Source organism: Gorilla gorilla, chromosome 9, assembly GCF_029281585.2.
Source record: "Gorilla gorilla gorilla isolate KB3781 chromosome 9, NHGRI_mGorGor1-v2.1_pri, whole genome shotgun sequence".
Classification (NCBI taxonomy): Eukaryota; Metazoa; Chordata; class Mammalia; order Primates; family Hominidae; genus Gorilla; species Gorilla gorilla.
This window is the reverse complement of record NC_073233.2, coordinates 113,806,478-113,824,786: the sequence shown is the minus strand read 5'-3', so window position 1 is coordinate 113,824,786 and position 18,309 is coordinate 113,806,478. Positions and strand designations below refer to the sequence as shown.

The 18,309-nt window shown below is 34.2% G+C and overlaps 1 protein-coding gene across 8 annotated transcripts in view; it reads right to left on the bottom strand.

The window, feature by feature from the left end:
* GRIA4 (glutamate ionotropic receptor AMPA type subunit 4) overlaps positions 1 to 18,309 on the bottom strand; it is a 377,201-nt gene that overhangs the window by 47,843 nt on the left and 311,049 nt on the right. For all 8 annotated transcript variants that reach the window (XM_055356277.2, XM_055356275.2, XM_055356276.2 and 5 more), the window contains 4 exons: positions 15,309 to 15,515; positions 9,468 to 9,838; positions 7,296 to 7,494; positions 270 to 517 (listed from right to left, as the gene is read on the bottom strand). In XM_055356277.2, the coding sequence (XP_055212252.1) occupies positions 270 to 517; positions 7,296 to 7,494; positions 9,468 to 9,838; positions 15,309 to 15,515 (1,025 nt within the window). The remainder of the gene's footprint in view (positions 1 to 269; positions 518 to 7,295; positions 7,495 to 9,467; positions 9,839 to 15,308; positions 15,516 to 18,309) is intronic.

The following is an 18,309-nucleotide window of genomic DNA, read 5'->3' as shown; positions in this document are numbered from 1 at the left end:
ATGCCTTAGGCCCACTGGAAGCAGCTAGTGTTCAACCAGTTTGGTTTTTATATGGCCTTCAAAGATATATGTCAACAAGGATTAATTATTCCAAAATTAAAAAAAATTACCTGATTGTTGACCAAAATATATGAAATGGAGAAAAAGAAAACAAACAAACAAACAAACATACCATGTTCACACACAAAACAAAATAATTCTCTCAGGCACATCAGGGAAGGTGGAATACTATAACAACACATGTTATATTGTTATACTATTCCACCCACCTTAATGAGGAACCCTTGGGCGTTGCTACTCCATAGCCTTTGGAATCCAGATTTCCTCCCACTTTCATCGTGTCACATGGCTTTCGCTGCTCAATGTATTCATTCATAGTGGACTCCAGGAGAAATGCAAATTTGCCCTTGGATTTGCGGACACGAGCTACTCCCTCAGCTGTAGTCCTAGTGAACACTGATGGCTCTGCTGATCGCATGTAGGTCCACATCTTTTCATACACTGCTATTTTTGATCTCTGGAGGAAATTAAAATAAAATTAAATACAGGAAAGAAGGGAACAACATGTTAATATTCGCTGAACCAAGATAAGAGTAAAGCGTTTTAGTATCTTTCCATTGCTCTCTAACTCCAATTGGCCACAGAGTAACATAATAGTAATATTATTCTTTTCAAATAGGAAAACTGCCTTTTAACACTGTTTAAGGAAATTGTGGAAATGATAAACATTTAAAAGTGATATCTGAAGAAGCCCAAACCTCTTGCCATAACAGTTACCACACTCACCTGCTTAAATAGTAATCTATTACTGTCTTTTTTCTATGTAGACTGCGATGAAGAGACTTGAATATTTGAAATCATGTTTTATATCACGTTCATGGTAAACTTAAAAAAAAGCTAAGATTTTATTTCAAGTTTGTAAAATTCCTTTTAATACTGTATTTTATTTATAACAAACAAGGAGGGTTGTTGTTTTATTTTATGTTTTTTTAGATTTTTTGGAGACAGGGTCTTCCTGAGTTGCCCAGACTGGAGTGCAGTGACATGATCATAGCTCACTGTAACCCACAACTCCTGGGCTCAAGAGATCCTCCCGCCTCAGCCTCCTGCATAGCTTGGACTACAGGTGCATGCCACCATGTCCAGCTAATTAAAAAAAAAATTTTTTTTAAAGATGGGATCTTGTTATGTTGCCCAGGCTGGTCTCAAACTCTTGACCTCAAGCAATCCTACTGCCTCAGCCTCCCAAAGTGCTGGGATTACAGGTGTGAGCCACCATGTCTGGCTGTTATTTTATTTTTATCTTTTTTCATGCCCCCAAATTTTAGTGTACATGATTCTAGTAAGATATATACAAAAATACAGTCCATATCAAGTCAGTAATTGAACACCAAAGGAAGAGGCAAAACCTGGTATAGCTTACAAACCAAATATCCCTAACGCAAGAATCAAACTCTAGGTTGATTGAAACATTTTTAGACATTTTCTGAGAAAATTTTCAAATAGAACATATATTGAACTTTAAAGAGAAGTGATTCCTATTTTCCAATTTTGTGTTCTAGGGAGTTGGTCATTCTAATCCCCTTGACTCCAGCCAAGAAACTTATTTATATTTGTAAATTACTTCTGTCTACTTGAGCTCTATCTATTAATACATTACTCTCACTACTTAATTTACCCAGGTCCTTTTTCTTGTTATCTGCATTTGCATTAAATTTTTCATTCACACATTTTTAGTGAACTGAAATGTCTCCAAAAGATATATTTAATAATATAGGAAAGCACTGGCCAGGTGCCGTGGCTCAGACTGTAATCCCAACATTTTGGGAGTCTGAAGCAGGTGGATCACCTGATCATAAAGTTCAATATATGAGATCAGGAGTTCAAGACCAGCCTGGCCAACATGGTGAAACCCTGTGTCTACTAAAAGTACAAAAATTAGCTGGGCATAGCAGCGCATGCCTGTAGTCCCAGCTACTAAGGGGGCTGAGGCATGAGAATTGCTCAGACCTGGGAGGCAGAGGTTACAGTGAGCCAAGATCATACCACTGCACTCCAGCCTGGGTGACAAAGTGAGACTCCATCTAAAAAAAAAAAAAAAAAAAAAGAAAAGCCTGAATCTTGTCTGGTGCAACTGCATTTGTTTTCAATAACAAGGGGCTGCAATTTTGTATCTGAATCCAAAAAAAAAAAAGTGAAGACCTCATTCAGACTTACGTCTTTGTGTGAGGCTCATTGCTGAGTAGTGTGTACATTTATTTACATTGAGCTTCCTTTGTTTACCAAAATATAGAATTCAACAAGAGGCAGTTCTTTACTAATCAACATATAACTTGAATACCTGGGCAAAGACAAATTATTCAGCTGGACAAAGAAATAAATGAATAAAAGTGGGATTCAAATTTTTGATTTCATAAGTTCGGAAATAAGTAATCAATAAACCTAACTAATAAACCACACAATCACTGATTTGCAAACTTGAACACCAAAGAAAAAGATATTTTATGGTAACTATATTCATTTTTTTTTTGAGGGGGCAGATGGAGTCTTGCTCTGTCACCCAGGCTGAAATGTAGTGGCATACTCTTGGCTCACTACAACCTCTGCCTCCCAGGTTCAAGCAATTCTCCTGTCTTAGCCTCCTGAGTACCTGTGATTACAGAAACCCGCCACCACACCCAGCTAATTTTTGTATTTTTTTAGTAGAGACGGGGTTTCATCATGTTGGCCAGGCTGGTCTCGAACTCCTGAGCTCGGGTAATCCACCGCCTCGGCCTCCCAAAGTGTTAGGATTTCAGGCGTGAGCCACCACACCTGGCCAGTAACTTATATTCAAATGTTGATAAATAATCAAGGTGGGAAATTGACATCTTTTAGTATTTTTTGTAATGTTTTTATGCTATTAACGCTTGAAAAAATATCTCATGATATGAAGATTGGTGTGTGTGTGTGTGTGTGTGTGTGTGTGTGTGTATTTAGGCAATGACAGGTTACTTCTGGCAACAGAATCCTCATATTAGAAAATTTCAATGATTCTATATCCTTCCAGGACTGATGAGTACTTGGATTCCAAGCCCTCAAGTACAGAATCCACTAGGAATGGCATGTTGCCATGCTTCATTCATTCCATCTCTAAAAGTAGAGTTCTGTTCCAGAGAACAAACTCTTTCATTTTACAAGTTCTGAAAAATATTACCTCTCTGAATCACTTGATACAGGTTGTCCCTCAATATCTATATTGATAATTTTAATTTTTAGAGAAGTACTGGTAAACTTCCTTTAAACATATAACTACTTTTTAAATATATTTAAATCTTGACTTGAGAGTTTCACCCAAAAAGGTATAGAGCTCCACATACATTATACTTTACTATGTACACAACATAGAAAACAGAAGAAATAAAATCAGTGTGAATATTGTTTTAATTGAACTATTTTATGGAATTTATTAAGAATATGAAAAAACATGCTAATTACTTGGCAATTTTCCAGTTACAAATAAGTGGTTTATTAAAGGAATAGGACAGTTAAACAAAACTAACACAGCAAAATGGAAAAAGTGTGTTTTTAGGGTTTGGTATTTGTAGAGATCACTTAACTATAGAATGCAGCATAGTATTAAAGCAAATAAATCTTTTTAAAAAGAATAAAGTATATTTTACTTTTTAATAGTCCATTTCTATATATTAGTATGTGGAAAATTACTGCTGCATTTGTTTAAATACATTGAATTATGTATACCTTAAATGCAAAATAAGTTGAACTAATCCCTCTAAAATCTGGAAGAAAGAGGAATCCACAGAGTAGCTATGCTAAATATAAGAGGGTTTAGTACACTAGAAATGAAAAAATATAGATAAAATGGAAAGATAAAAGCAAGTTTTTGAAAAAAGAAATTAGCCTGGTTTGTCACCATGCTAATCTTTAGAAAATCTGATTCTGATAAGATCATATACACAGGACAACGGGATGAAGGGGAATCAAGGGGCGTAGGACTGGAAGTAATAGCCCTGTGCCTTATCTGTGACTGCAAGAGAGTGATTGCTAAGGAGTGAGGACAAGCAAATATTCATAAATTTGATGAGACAGGCTAAAATGAGGAAAATTTCTGCAGATCCAGCAAGCTCAGTAGGTCTCTGTATCAAATGTCACTGTATCAAGTACAGTGATAAAGGAACATTTAAGTCCCTAAAACCTTCAACTGTAGTATCTGTTTAAAAACTGTGGTGTGGGAAGTGAAAAGATAGAAGTCATTATTGTTTGAAATTAGAAAATTAATCTCAGATCGATTTATTTCATCTTTATTGTGAAACTCAAAGCATGGGGAACTATCTGATCTAAAACACTGTTTTATTGCTTAAAACAATTCTTGGAATTAAAAGAATGTGCTATCCTTTTACTTTTCCCTAAATTAAGTATTCCACCATTTCTGCTTCTAATAGAAACTATGTACAAATGTCATGTGTTATAGTTAATGTTTACATTGCTATCCGGTGAATTATTTTCCCCTTCTAGTAGCTTACTTGGCAAGACTGATGTTCTAGTGACAGCTCATCAATGCATTATTTGGTAATATCATAAACCCTAAGATAGTAATGCACATCATTTATGCATTCACAATTTCACTGATGACTGAGACAGGCACAGGATGAAACTGCATTGAAATGAAAATCACTGTGTTTAAGTCAGGTGTATAATAATGTGAAAGTACCAAAACAGCGAGGCTGGCATTAAGTGACAAGTACAGACTCTTTAAATGCCTCTATATTTAGGCTTACCATGGCACATAAAACATGAAGTATATAAAGTTTCATAATGGGGCAAAACCAAGGCAATAGTTGAATTCAGATGTAGTTTTCCCCTGTGGCTTAATTCTTTTTTCAGTTGATTATAACTGCGACATTTTTTTGAAGCACTGAGTATAGGTCATTGCCTGAGGCAGCCTAGTGGAGCTGATAGATGTACCATTATTGTGTTCCTATGAGAAAATATTTTGACAGGTACAAAAATACCCTTCACATTCTGGTTTCCTCAGCCCATCAGACAAATGGTTTATTTAAACCAGGTCAACATGTATGGGAGAGGAGGGAAGCAAACAGGGTAGGAAATGAATGAGATTTTTATCAAAGAACCCAAATTTATGCATTCCTGAAAGCGTGTTGCCAGGGGAAATTATTTTCTTGTCCCATTAGAGTTCAGAATGTTCTGCAACAATAAATACCTATATTATAAAAATCTTCCAATTTAAAAACTGAAGTTGGGTTGGAGAGAAAGGAAACAAGGAATGGTGCTTGCACAGTTTGTATGGAAGACTCTATAAATCTAGGAAGCAGGTTTCCCCATTCTTATATTTCTCTTAATATATTCTCTTATCTACCTCACCAGTTCTTTGAATTTAAGCATTTGTAACTTTATAAAGATTAGATATACACATTTTCAGTGTGCTTAATGCTAAAGAGCTTTACAGTGAGTTACTTTTGAAATATTTTCACGGAATCAATATAGCATTTCTTCTTCCCTTTATCACTCAAGGCAGAATGATGAGCCTGCAAATAATGTCTTTATTTAAATGACAATCAGTCATCAATTTTCAGTAAAGTGCAAATGATAGCACAAACTTGTATTTTATTTTGGTGCATATACATAGTAATTTTTAGGCAAAATCATTAAATTTTACCTGCTTACTTATGGATGGGAGCAGTTATAAACTGGCAGCACTGTACTGAAATTATGCTGAAATACATTAGAGTAGTAATGTTTCTATTATTAAGCGGTAGAAATAGGGATGTGCTAGGTAAGTTAAAAAAAGTTTTTTTAATCAAGTTTATCCATAGACTATTGTTAATCAAATCTACTGTCATGAATATTACTTACAGTTTTAAGAAAATCTATAAGTGTTTTGTAATTAACTTATACATTTTAGATTATACCTAATAATACTCCAAATTGTTGACAAGTACATTGTTCATTGTCTGGTTTCTTTTCTAAACAATGCCCAAGGATGAATTTGAGTTTTTGAGTGATTTGATCTTGATATTATATTATGTAAACATCTAAAGTATATTAGGATACTATAATCAAATTTTCTTTAAAAAGGATAAATATCTTACAGAAATTCAAGTATACAAAAGTTAAAGCTGGCCTAAGGAGTAGCACATTTTGTTGTTTATAATTGTTAAGCTGAATTGAATGAGAAGATTATAAATAAATACATTTAAAATGGAAATGTAATCTCTCAAGTGCTGTATGTAGGCACGAACAAAGAGCTATTACTACTTTCCCACGGAAGCTTAGAAAGTAATAAAATATATGTTCTGTCTTCTATGCTATTAAATATTCTAGTGTTTAAACAATTGACATAAATATAAAATGTGTTCGTTTTTACCTAGTTCGATATTCATAAAAATGTCACTCTGGCGAACTTTTTAATTTTTGGGTTTTGAAGTCACAAAATGAATGCCTATCTGTTATCAGACATTACCAAATGTATAGCTCTGGATTTAAAAAGACTAGAAAAAGGGTTTTTTGATAAAAAAATTCATCCCCGTAATGGAACAAACACTAAAAAAAACTAAAATAAAAACCTCTATTGTTCCGATGGAAGGTCAAAGGGACATACAATGCAATTACATCCATATATATAATGCAATGATACATGTATCCATATATGTAATACAATTATATCAGTTGGAAAATTTTTATCTGCAAAGCAGAGAAATCAGCACAAACTAAATGCCATACAATGTCCTAGAGAGGGGCCTAGAATGGAAAAGTTCTTGCTGTTATTACCTTGTGAGAAAGCAAATATGTTGCTGTGAAGTTCATTGTTACAGAATAGGTTATAGAATAATATAACTCACATAAGTAGTATAATCTGCAATTAAGGTTTTGTGTTTCAAATGCAGCAAGTTGAATGTATTCTTCAAACATCAAGTTTTCATTTTTACGCTCTCAGCCCAAAAGCAGACATAAATCCAATCTTACCAGATCCAATATTATCATAGCATTATCAACATTGGAATGTTTTGGATAAATTATGTTATAAAGTTGTTTTAATTACCTTTTCATTGTTACTATGCCTTAGAGAGTGTTCCTCTTGCAATATGAATAAGTCAATTACCTTTTGCAAATTAAAGTGATTATAAAATCCAGTTAGAAGTACTAGCCTTAAACATAGCTATTACTATTGTGTTTGTAAACCCTATAATAGCTAAAGCCCATGGTATAATTGTTGGAAAAATTGCCTGAATTTCAAAATGATAAACATTTCATTTTTAGTTTTTCCCTTAACTTACTCTGAAGAATTCTTTTGTTGACCCTGAATCCAGTGTTCCATAGGCAATTTCTGTTTGTTTGGCCAGGTCTTCTGCACTTTCTATGGGAGAGACCATTCGCTCAACCGTCAGGAAAGCAGCGAGGTTAGCAGTATAAGATGATATAATGATGAGTGTAAAGAACCACCAAACACCTCCAACAATTCGACCTGAGAGGGATCTAAACATGGATAAAATAATGCACATTTTCCTTTCTTTAACCAACATAGAGAAAGAAAAGAAATACTGTCAATTCACCATGCATACTTAAAAATAACAATTGCCAAGTATTGTTTTATTTTCTGAGAGTCTGCTCAAGAATGATTCTGGATTTCTGTATAATCTGATGTCTTCTATGGTGTATTTAATATATAAATGCCACTGAAAATATGACAACCATTTCCTTTTTATTGTTTAAAGAAAATGGCAGAAATGTAAAACTTAATAGCTTTTCTTCAGCTGCACAAGGGGAATACTTAGTTGAATTCATTAATACTCTCCTGCCCTCATTTCTTAGCATCTCTGAAATTAGGATGCAGCCTATGGTTGATGAGATAAAATATAGTATCATGGTTTAATTGGCAGCATTGTTTCTCTCTTTGTGGTACATAAAGTAGCAATACCTATGAAGAGTGACTGCAGTCTTAGATTTGATGCAAGTTTGTAGGTACCTTTCTGAGACTAAAGGAAATAACTTGTTTTTACCTTCAGTCAGATGTAGGTATGCCAGGATGATGGGATGTAGGCCAAGGTGAGATTGGACCCGATGAGGGTCTAGAATTGGTCTCGAAGTGACCATAGTTGAGGCTTTTTTTGTTTGTTTGCTTGATAGTCCATTCCTGAGCTAAGTGGAGGTTGAACCATGTCTCAAAGTATCTTTACACACTCATATACGATTTTCTGTCTTCACTCTTTCTCTGGTATCAAGGATGTGTGGGTGAGTGTGAGTGCAGAGCAAATGTGAGAAGGGGGTGAGTAAAAAAATCCAGAGAATGTTCATCATTGAACTCACTTATTGTAACCATCAAACTACTTAAAATTCCTGGGGCAAATTGTTGTAAAACATTTGTTTTAAAACTTGAAGAATGATTTCATATTTTTCATAGCATTTCCAAAGTTAAAATACTCCCTTATTATAATACTTGCTATTATAAAAGAGACACCTATTGGGTTTAACTTAATATTTGCTTAATCCTGGCTTTTAAAAGCCATTACTTGACTTACTTTGATTTCTTTTTAGTTCATTAATTGAAAGTTTTCAAGTCAGATTCCTATGTTATTGGAATTTAAACATATTTATAATTTTCCTAGGTCTTAAGAAACACAAATTGCATTGTGCCCAAAATGCCTCTTTTTTGAGAAAGCATACATTTCTAAAAAGAAAGAAATCCATATATTTGTGATGCTAATATATAGTCAACAATTAAAGTAAATACTTTTCTTCTCATACCTTCAGCTACTTTCTCTATGAGATAAGTAAGGCATTTTTTCTTGCAAAAGAAGCCTGCATTTTTGGTGAATATAATGGTTAAATGATATCTTAGTGGTATCCAAAGGAAGGGAGCCATGACTCCACAGATATTGAAAAACATTTCCATAAAACTAGCATAGTGTTTGCATGGTTGGCTTTTTGCCTATTGCTTAGCTAATTTATGCATTGCTATATAAAACAATGTATATCTGGTACCTACTATCTTGACTCAGGTTCCAGGTATCTCCCTTAAGCTATGTGAGATGAGAATTAAGTCCAACATTAATTTCTGAAAATGAGCAACAACAACAATAATAGGAAAAAATTGCAATAATAGCAAAAGTGTTTGTTTTTTAAAAAGAAACAAAACGGAAATGAATTCCTATTCTACAATTTAGGTTTCAGTTTCCATTTGTCAAACCAATGAATGAAATATTAATACTAAATGATTTTTGAGAGCTTTGATGGATTGCATAGTTTCTTTGCTATTGAGAAAGTTAATATTTATGATATATCCATATTTTGTGCTAACTTGGAAGAAATTGCTGTTTGGGAATTGCAAGTCTTTTTCTGTGTTTCAAATAGTCCTCTGTCTTCAGGAAAAGAACATGTAGAGAGATAATCTGCACAACATTTAGAATTACTGGGAAATCAGTGAAGAACTTAAGAGATTTGAAACTAACCTGGGTGAAATGTCACATCCTTGCTGCATAAAAGCACCCAGGGAAAACCAGAGGCTGTTAAAGATGCCAAACTCATTGGGAGGCTGGTCGCTGGGTCCTTCCTTTCCGTCCTCTGGCTCTTCTGTGTGCCACTCATATGGACTAAATCTACTAACTAGGAATAAGACCACGCTGACACCAATGTAGGCAAAGACTATGCACATCCAAATCTCATAGGCCAGAGGATCCAAGAAGGAAAACACTCCTGGTTTGGATTTCTGAGGCTTTTTGATCATGATAGATATGCCCAAACTCATGAAGGGCTTAGAAAAGTCAATGACCTCCTCTCGTACCAAAGTGATTGTCAGAGGGGCAATAGCAATCTCTGCTTTCTATAAGAGAAAAAACACATGGAGACACATAGGTTAATGAATTTCATGAAGCAATTAGCACTGGAATGATCCATTTAAAGCTAACCAGTCATGCGTTTATTCTATGTTTATTTTTGGAGTGCCAACAATGTATAAGCCTAGTGATAGATACAAACATGAATAATAATTTTTTCATAAGATATTACTTAAATTGCACAAAACATTTTTATATGTTCCAGTAATTAGATAAAAGGATAGAAAACAGAGAAAGAGTGGATAAGCAAAAATAACTTGAACTCAAATTACTGTATTAGTCTTTAAGGATCTGGGACAGTGCAGAGGAGACTTGACAGTCTTTCCATAGGGCTGAATTTGTGAATTTCCTGGCCAGGAACGCTGCTATGCTGCAGCCTTTTCTGTTTCATTTGGAGCATTGCCACTGATTCATTACTTGGCCATCCCTTAATATTATGAATTGCAAATTTCAAACAGTCTTTTCTTTTTTATTCCTTTCCAGCTATGAGAAAACAGATCATAAAGCCTGTGCTTGTATGATAAAAGAAAATCCGTTGTTTGACGATATTTTCCAATTCAGCACACACAAAAAAATCTGGAAATTGGCATTTATTTCTTGCTATTCACATATTTTGATTTCTTTATCTTCATTTAAAAAAAGAGATTTTGAAAAACAGTAGATTCATTTCTCAGGTATTATAATCATAAGGCACTAGCCTCCATTTTCAGAGTTCTGTCATTTTGAGCAATTTTTCTGAGCTTGTTTCTACAGCTATAAAATGAGGATACTTTTTCCCTGTTTACCTCATAACGTTATGATGATTATTTATTAGAAGCCTTAATAAGGTAATAGTGAGCATTTATTGAGGGATTCTGTGACTGATGCTGATCTGATGCTGATCTAAATATTTTGAATAGCTTCTCTTTTACTCCTCATAAGAGTCGTATGTTTATCATTGTCTAGATGATGAAACTGAGACTCAGAGAAGGGAGATTCACACATTATGGCCGCTCTGGGATTTGAGCCTGAGCTGCTTCTATTAAATCACCACCACCTCTAAAATCAAATGAAATAAGGTGTAGAGTGTCAATCACCCCACCTCTAAAATCAAATGAAATCAAGTGTAGTGTGAAAACTAAACTGTCACATGATCTACAAATAAAAGGGAGTTTTGATTATTTATTTTAAAAGGAATATACTTGATATTAAAATGGAGTCAGAAACATGCTCAGACATACAAATTCTTACATAGAGGCTGCCACTCTTGCAATGACTCCTACCTATCCTCAGGCTTCTGGTTCTATACAGTGGCCAAGGGCTTGCTAGAAGGGCAACTGGGGGGTTAGAATGGGGAAGGTACGTTTTAGTCACGTCTCCCTGGGTGACTGAGAATTGACCACATATGCCTTCAAGAGGGAATAAACTTTGTTCAAATCATAAAAGCCCATGTATACAAGAGTCAGACCATTGCTAGAAGGTTATTATTTTCCCCATAGCTATCATTATGTGTATAGTTTTTGTTACATAAGTGATATGTGAACTAGCTGTAGAAAAATCAGTATATTTTAATTATTTTATTAGTATGACCCAGCCCATTAGGAAATGTTATCTTTTCCCATCACCTACTCTTGTTTTTTCTTTCTATATACTCTGAGAGACTTTGTTCTATGAAGAGTATTTTTAATTTCTTTTAAAAAGGAATAATGTAGAACATTATGTCTTACAATTCTTTTTCTCTTCTCAAATAATATAATGAACACTTTTCCATTTCAGTATACAAGTTAAAAGTAAGTTTTAATGATTGCAAATGCTTTATTGGAAAAATGTCAAAATGTACTCAATCATTTATTAAGTTTGAGGGATATTCATATTGTTTCCAGCTTTACAAAATTTAAAACAGTGAAGCTATGAACATCTTTGAGGACAAATCCTAACACATGCTTTAATTATTTAAGATAAATTTCTAGAAATGGAATGGCCGGTCTAAACAGTAATAATCTTTTTAATGCTTATAATGTACTTTGCCCAACTTTTCTCCAGAAAGATTATGCAAATTTCTACCATCCCCAGCACTATGCAAAGGCATGTTCAGTTTTAAACCTCAGAAAAGCTCTGTTTACTTGTCTTCACCAATTTTCTGGAAGGAAATTAGATCTTCTTGTCCTAATTTGAATTTGTTATTATAAAACGAATAGCTACTTGTTCTTTTATGTATTACTATAATAATCTGCCCCCACTTTTCCATATTGAGTATTCATTTTTTTACTTCCTAATTTATGAGCACTTTAAAATGTATTTAAAATATTCACTTTTATTTCCCATATATGTTGCAGTTTTTTTCCCTAATCATCAATTGTTTTGTTTCCATAACTTAATTCAAGGTCTTTTCTTGCAATACGTAGGTTTTAAATTTTGTTGTAGCCATGTAAAATTATTTTTGTGTGTGTTTTCAGCCTTTGGTTTCATGTTCTAGAAAAATCATTTTCCTATCAATATTATACATTTTATTCTAGTATCTATAATTCTCCTATCACTTTTTGGTATCTTCCATGATGAAGTGTTAGAAAATTGTTAATTCTCCAAGTAGTCATCCTCCTGTACCAACAGGAATAAATAAATAACACATCTTTTCACTTACTTGAAATGCCTCCTTTCACATACTACATTGTTCTGTGAGGTATCTTCTGAAATTTTTAATTTACACAAGTTCCCACTAGTGAGGGAAGAAGCCTTAAAAAGACACATGAAGAGAAATACAGGTGTTTTCTGAAGAGAAAACTAAGTGCCATAGAAAGTGAACGTTGTATGAAGGTGGTGACATCCATGTCCAATGAGGGACACTTTCAAAAAGTTAGAGATAGGTGACAGTCTAGAAAGAGACTAATAGAGATAGGTTACACATGGGCTTCCTCTGCCAACATCGGGGATGTTGCATGTGCGTTGTTTCATGACCTCTCAGTAATTCCCAAAATTGAGCGTGTAAAATGTCTCCACAGGTAATTCTGGTGCTAGTGGACCATGGAATGTGCTTTGAGAATTATTCCCTTGGACTAAAACACACACACACACACACACATACACACACCCCAAGTGTGGTAGAGGCCAAGGAAATGACCCTGAAGCACACACTGCAGGATATCAGGGTGAACTGGCTTTAGTGCACAGGCATGGTAGCAAAAAGGACCTGAGTGTGAGAGAGGTTCTGGGCTTCTGGGTCTCACACATGGTGTGTTGGATAACATGTAAATGCCTCACAGACAATCTGTTCATTACAATTATAGCAACAAAGTTTGCAAGGAGTAAAGTAAAAAAATATAGTGAATCCAAATTTAATAATTTTGCAGAGTTAATCATCTAGATATAATAGACTTTGTTCTATAGAAGAGAATGGATTTAGTTTTACCTAGGGCCCTGGGAACCAGGCACTCATGTATGTGTTTGCAGTAGGAAAACAACAACAACAAAAAAAACGTTGAGAAACAATATAGACTTTGCAGACACCAAAATGGAAAGTACCTAGACTGTGGAGTGTGTAAGAGACCTGGAAGAAGATTCCTTTTGGGAAAAGAGTGGACAACTCAAGCATCAGAGATTGGAGTCTTTAACCACTTGCAGACTGGCTGAGGAATGAATATGAATATAATATTAATAACCATTATGTTATCTTTTGTCTCTTTGAGAACTGCATAACTTTGGGACTTTTTGTTATTGTGACATGTATAGGACTGACATAACTTTTTCGCTAATTATGCTACTCCCTTCATATCCTTTGTTTTCATTATTTAAACAATTTTCCCTGAATGAAATGTGGTCAGAACACTTGCAAAAGAGTGAGTCTGGGCTGCCCAGTGGGTAGGGACTCCAGAGAAGAGATGTGTGACAAATGCCCCAGAAAGTAACTCACGTCAGTTATGCTGTTCATAACTAACTGGTAATCCAAGTATGATTTTTTGAGATGAAATATGCAAGAGTGTTTTCTAAAGGAAATGAATTACAGTAGTTCCAACAACTTCGATATTGTTAACATCTAAGGTATGCTTACTGTATCAAAAGTTTAAAATATTAACCAAAGAACAAATGCTTTAGAAACCCTTTTCCTTTGGAATTTAAAGCTCAATATGAAACAGTCGATGAACTCTGTGGTAAAATACATTTTGCTATTTTTTAAACTGCATTTTTTTTTCTCATTTAGGGTCACCTAAGCGGTCAGCAATTCTTTCCTATGGATATAAAACTAACCAATTGCTTCATAATGTCTAACAATTTCCTCATTCTGCGCAGGTTTTAGCTGCTTTACTGTACTGTGCAAAGAATGTTCATTGCTTCATGGTCTAAAAGGCAAGATGCAGAATCGTCTGCCTTTTTATCAGAAGGCAGTTTTGCCTTCTGAATTGCAGTTTTGGCTTGGAAAGTGAGTCCCTCCTAGGACTTCAGTTATGTTCTAAATCTTTCTATCTTTATTGTTTTCTAAAGAAGATGACTCTCTGTGTAATTCTCCATTTCCAAGGGGTCTTGTGAGGATTAATCAGACTACATTTTGAAGGTGAAATATAAGTTGGTTTTTAGGAAATTTCATATTACATTTCGAGTATGTGTTACTTCATTGGTTACTCGATGAATAGAGTTTCCTACGAGCTACAGATTTGGTTTCTGGACTTCTGAAATATTGTGCTATCACTAGCATGTGATAATTGCCAGTTTGATTTTGACATTTGCAGTGGTAGCTGAAGACATTGATCTTGATATTGCTCTGATTCAGGCAGGAACATTTATGTTGCATTTGCCTTCAGCTATGAATGTGTACACTCAATATCAGGTACACTCAAGGGAGGCGCGTAACATGCTTTCATGTGAGGCCCACTTTGGAATAAATTCTGGCTTTTGTGTTTTGCTATGTATACTAGTATAAAAAATGATGGCACTGCATAAAGTTTAAATTTACTGTGTTCAGCAGAATTCTGAGAATCTGACATTATTGATGAATATTTAATAGAGGATAAAGTAATATAGTGATTGCCTCACCAATTACTTAAAAGATATCTATGAGTAATTACAAACAATGGAAATATAAATAACTATCTAAAATAATGACCATCTTTATATTGTTGAAGGAAACCTGTTCCTACAGTTATCAAATACAAGATTACTATTATATTTGTTTTGTAGTTCTATACATGGCAGCATCAAACTTAAAAGAATAGTCACTCCAGATCCTGAAGTCAATTAAAAAAACTAGGATTGTATATTCTGAATTTTTATCTTCTTTCTGATTTTGATCTTATCAAGTGTCAGTTTTTCTCATTGTTTGTGGATTGCATTATTAATAAAATAGAGAAAGATTTAAACACTGTATATGCCTCTTGGAATGTAGCTGCAAATTAAACAATAATAGACGTTTAAAAATTGTTATGTGCCCAAGGGAAAAGAAGTTTCAGGTGTATGTAAGTAAATTCTTCAATAAGTTGATTTGCTTACCCCATAAACAAGTTCTCCTACCATCCCATTCCAGATTTTTGTGTCTGCATCCCTTGCTCCATATTTTCCATCAGGGACAATGGCAATTTTATACTTGATACCAATATGTTTTGCAATTTCAGATGCCAAATCTACACAGTATCCTTCATACTTGTCATTTCCTTCAAACATTTCATGATTTTTCTTGTACATAACATATGGGGATTCCTATAATGAGAGAAGTAGAACTGTAAAGGAGAAATAATACAACATTTGAAAAACCTTATGTAACTTTCCAATTTCAGAATTTGACAAAAGATTGTATTTAGTATTGGTACACATACTGATTTGGTGTAGCTAGAAGTCAATAATAAAACAGATGAATATATAAGTATGCTTAGAAGAGATTAAATTGCTTTGCATTGGATACTAAAACTGAAATCTTTAAATTTCCATTTGAGAAAGTATTAAAAACCTAGCACTATGACTGTGGTGGGAGAAGTGCCAGTTAATAATTATCTAAAGAAGCATAAATTATATTCTTTGGCAATGAAATGAGTATTTCTAAAATATTTCATGAAATTAAAGATTATTCAGTAGTCAGCTTCACCTAATAAAAGACTAATTCAAGGTCACAGGTTTCCATATTCTGCATCTTATTTAGCCACATTCAACTGTGACTTCCTTTAAGAAAAAGGTTACATCATTTTTCTTTGATCTCTAGTGTTTGGCAAGATGCCTTTCTCAGAGCAGGCACTTGGTACACTATCATTCAAAGAAAAAATGAATCAATAGTTAAAAAATTCTTAAATAGTTATTTGCATTAAATCTGCTTTCCTAATGTTGTCCAATATTTTGGCTTTAAGCATGGTTTGTGCTCCATGAAATTTAATTATATTATAAAACATTTCCCTAGTGATGCTGATAATTTTCCTCCAGTTGTAATGAGCATACACTTGAGGTGATATTCCCATTTAGTTTTCTAAGCAAGTGAGACAGAAAATTTGATGAATAATTATGGTGAAAATCCTGATAAAATGAAAAAGTTTATCAGTGGCTAATAATTACTGGACAGTTTTCAGTTACACGCACACACACACACACACACACATATACACACACACACACCCTTAAACCAAACCATTAAAAGACATGCACTAAAGAGACATTTTAGCAAAAAGCACTTGATTTTGTAAGTGGCACCTAAAGCCACCAACCAAAGATAAACCTGGTGAACACATAATATGGAGAGAGTCCCTGGTCACATCTGAGTTTTTCCGGTCATTTGCAGACAAGGAGTGACCACCTTTGGCTACAACATTATTGAGATAATGTATTCATATTTTATAAAATTGTACTGTAACATTTATTTGGTAATCTGTCATAAAAGTCTTTTCTTTTTCCCCAGAAAATTCATAATTGGGGAAGTTGAATTTGCTCTTAAAACTGTACAATAGAAGGTAATTTACTTTGCATGGATAACATGGCAACCTACACTAATTCTGATTTTGTTTTTAAGTACTTCATAAATGTAGAACCCCTTTTAAAAATTTAATAAAACGTGAATTATAGGACATTTTATTTTCTCATAGAGATGCCCTAAATAATTCTACAGTGGGCAGTTATCCAGGATTGGTCCTTCTACTGTGTTCTTAAATCCTGCCTTAGGTTGGCATGGCCAAATGACCCAGAAACCTCCCACTTTTTTTAATTCGATGAATATTCTAACGCTGGAATCAGGTAAAGAGTTCTTCCACACATAAAAGTAAGGCATCCAATTGCCTCTTCTTTAGATAGATGAAAATTATGCAGTAGTTTATGGAAAACATTGTGAAAATATAAAGAGTTTAGCAAATGTGGTTATAAAATTGGTGAATTGTTGCAAAGCATTATTATTTTCTAAAATATGCTATAAAATATTAATAGTTACTAGGAGCTAATTCTTATATTTTCTCTCTTTTTTAAAATAACCTTTTTAAAATATGGAAGTGTACTTAGAAAAAAGCAAGAGCCACATATATGCAAAATGCTTAAATTCAGATTGAAATGGTTGTACAACTATTATCTGTAAGTGTAACAAGTTTGAGAGTTTTTCAAAAGGGGTATAGCAAAGGCTCCATTTGGTACTACAGTTGAAGGTCAATTCACAAGTGTCTGCAATATCTGAACACATGAATTTTTGTACTCAAGTACATATATTACTGTATTAGTTTGTGTGTGCAAGTTTCTTTAGCTAGTATTTATAATCTAATTTTCTAAATGCCCTCTACATTATATAATGAACAATTTACTTCAATAAAAGCTACATATTTGTTATTTAATCAAACATTTATTAAGCAGCTACTGTGTGTCAGTCAGTTTGCTGGGTGATAGGGACACAAAAATAAGTCAAGTGTGCCCCTTGTTCTCTTGCAATCAAAGTCACTATAATTTTTTTGTAATAATGGCAAAGGAGTATAAGATGTGGGGAACAATAATAAAATATAGTAGTGAAAAACAATGGTAGCTCTTACTTGTTTAGTGCTTACTATGTATCGGGCACAATGTAAAGTTCTTCATGTCTTTTCATTTACTTTTGACACTGGCACATTGAGGTAGGCATTTCCCATTTTGCAGATGGGACAATGAAGACTCAGGGAGGTTAAGCCAGTTGTTCAATTTCACAGAAGTAACAAGTGAAAGAGGTGGGAACTGACCCTGTATTTTGATATTTTGTTTTGTTTTTGTTTTTGAGAGACAGTCTAGCTGTGCTCTGTCACCCAGGCTGGAGTGTAGTAGTGCGATCTCGGCTCACTGCAACCTCTGCCTTCCGGGTTCAAGCGATTCTCCTGCCTCAGCCTCCCAAGTAGCTGGGATTACAGGCACACACCACCACTCCCGGTTAATTCTTGTATTTTTAGTAGTGATGGGATTTCACCATGTTGGCCAGGGTGGTCTCAAACTCCTGGCCTCAAGTGATCTACTTGCTTCGGCCTCCAAAAGTGCTGCAATTACAGGTGTGAGCTGCTGAGTTTGGCCGACC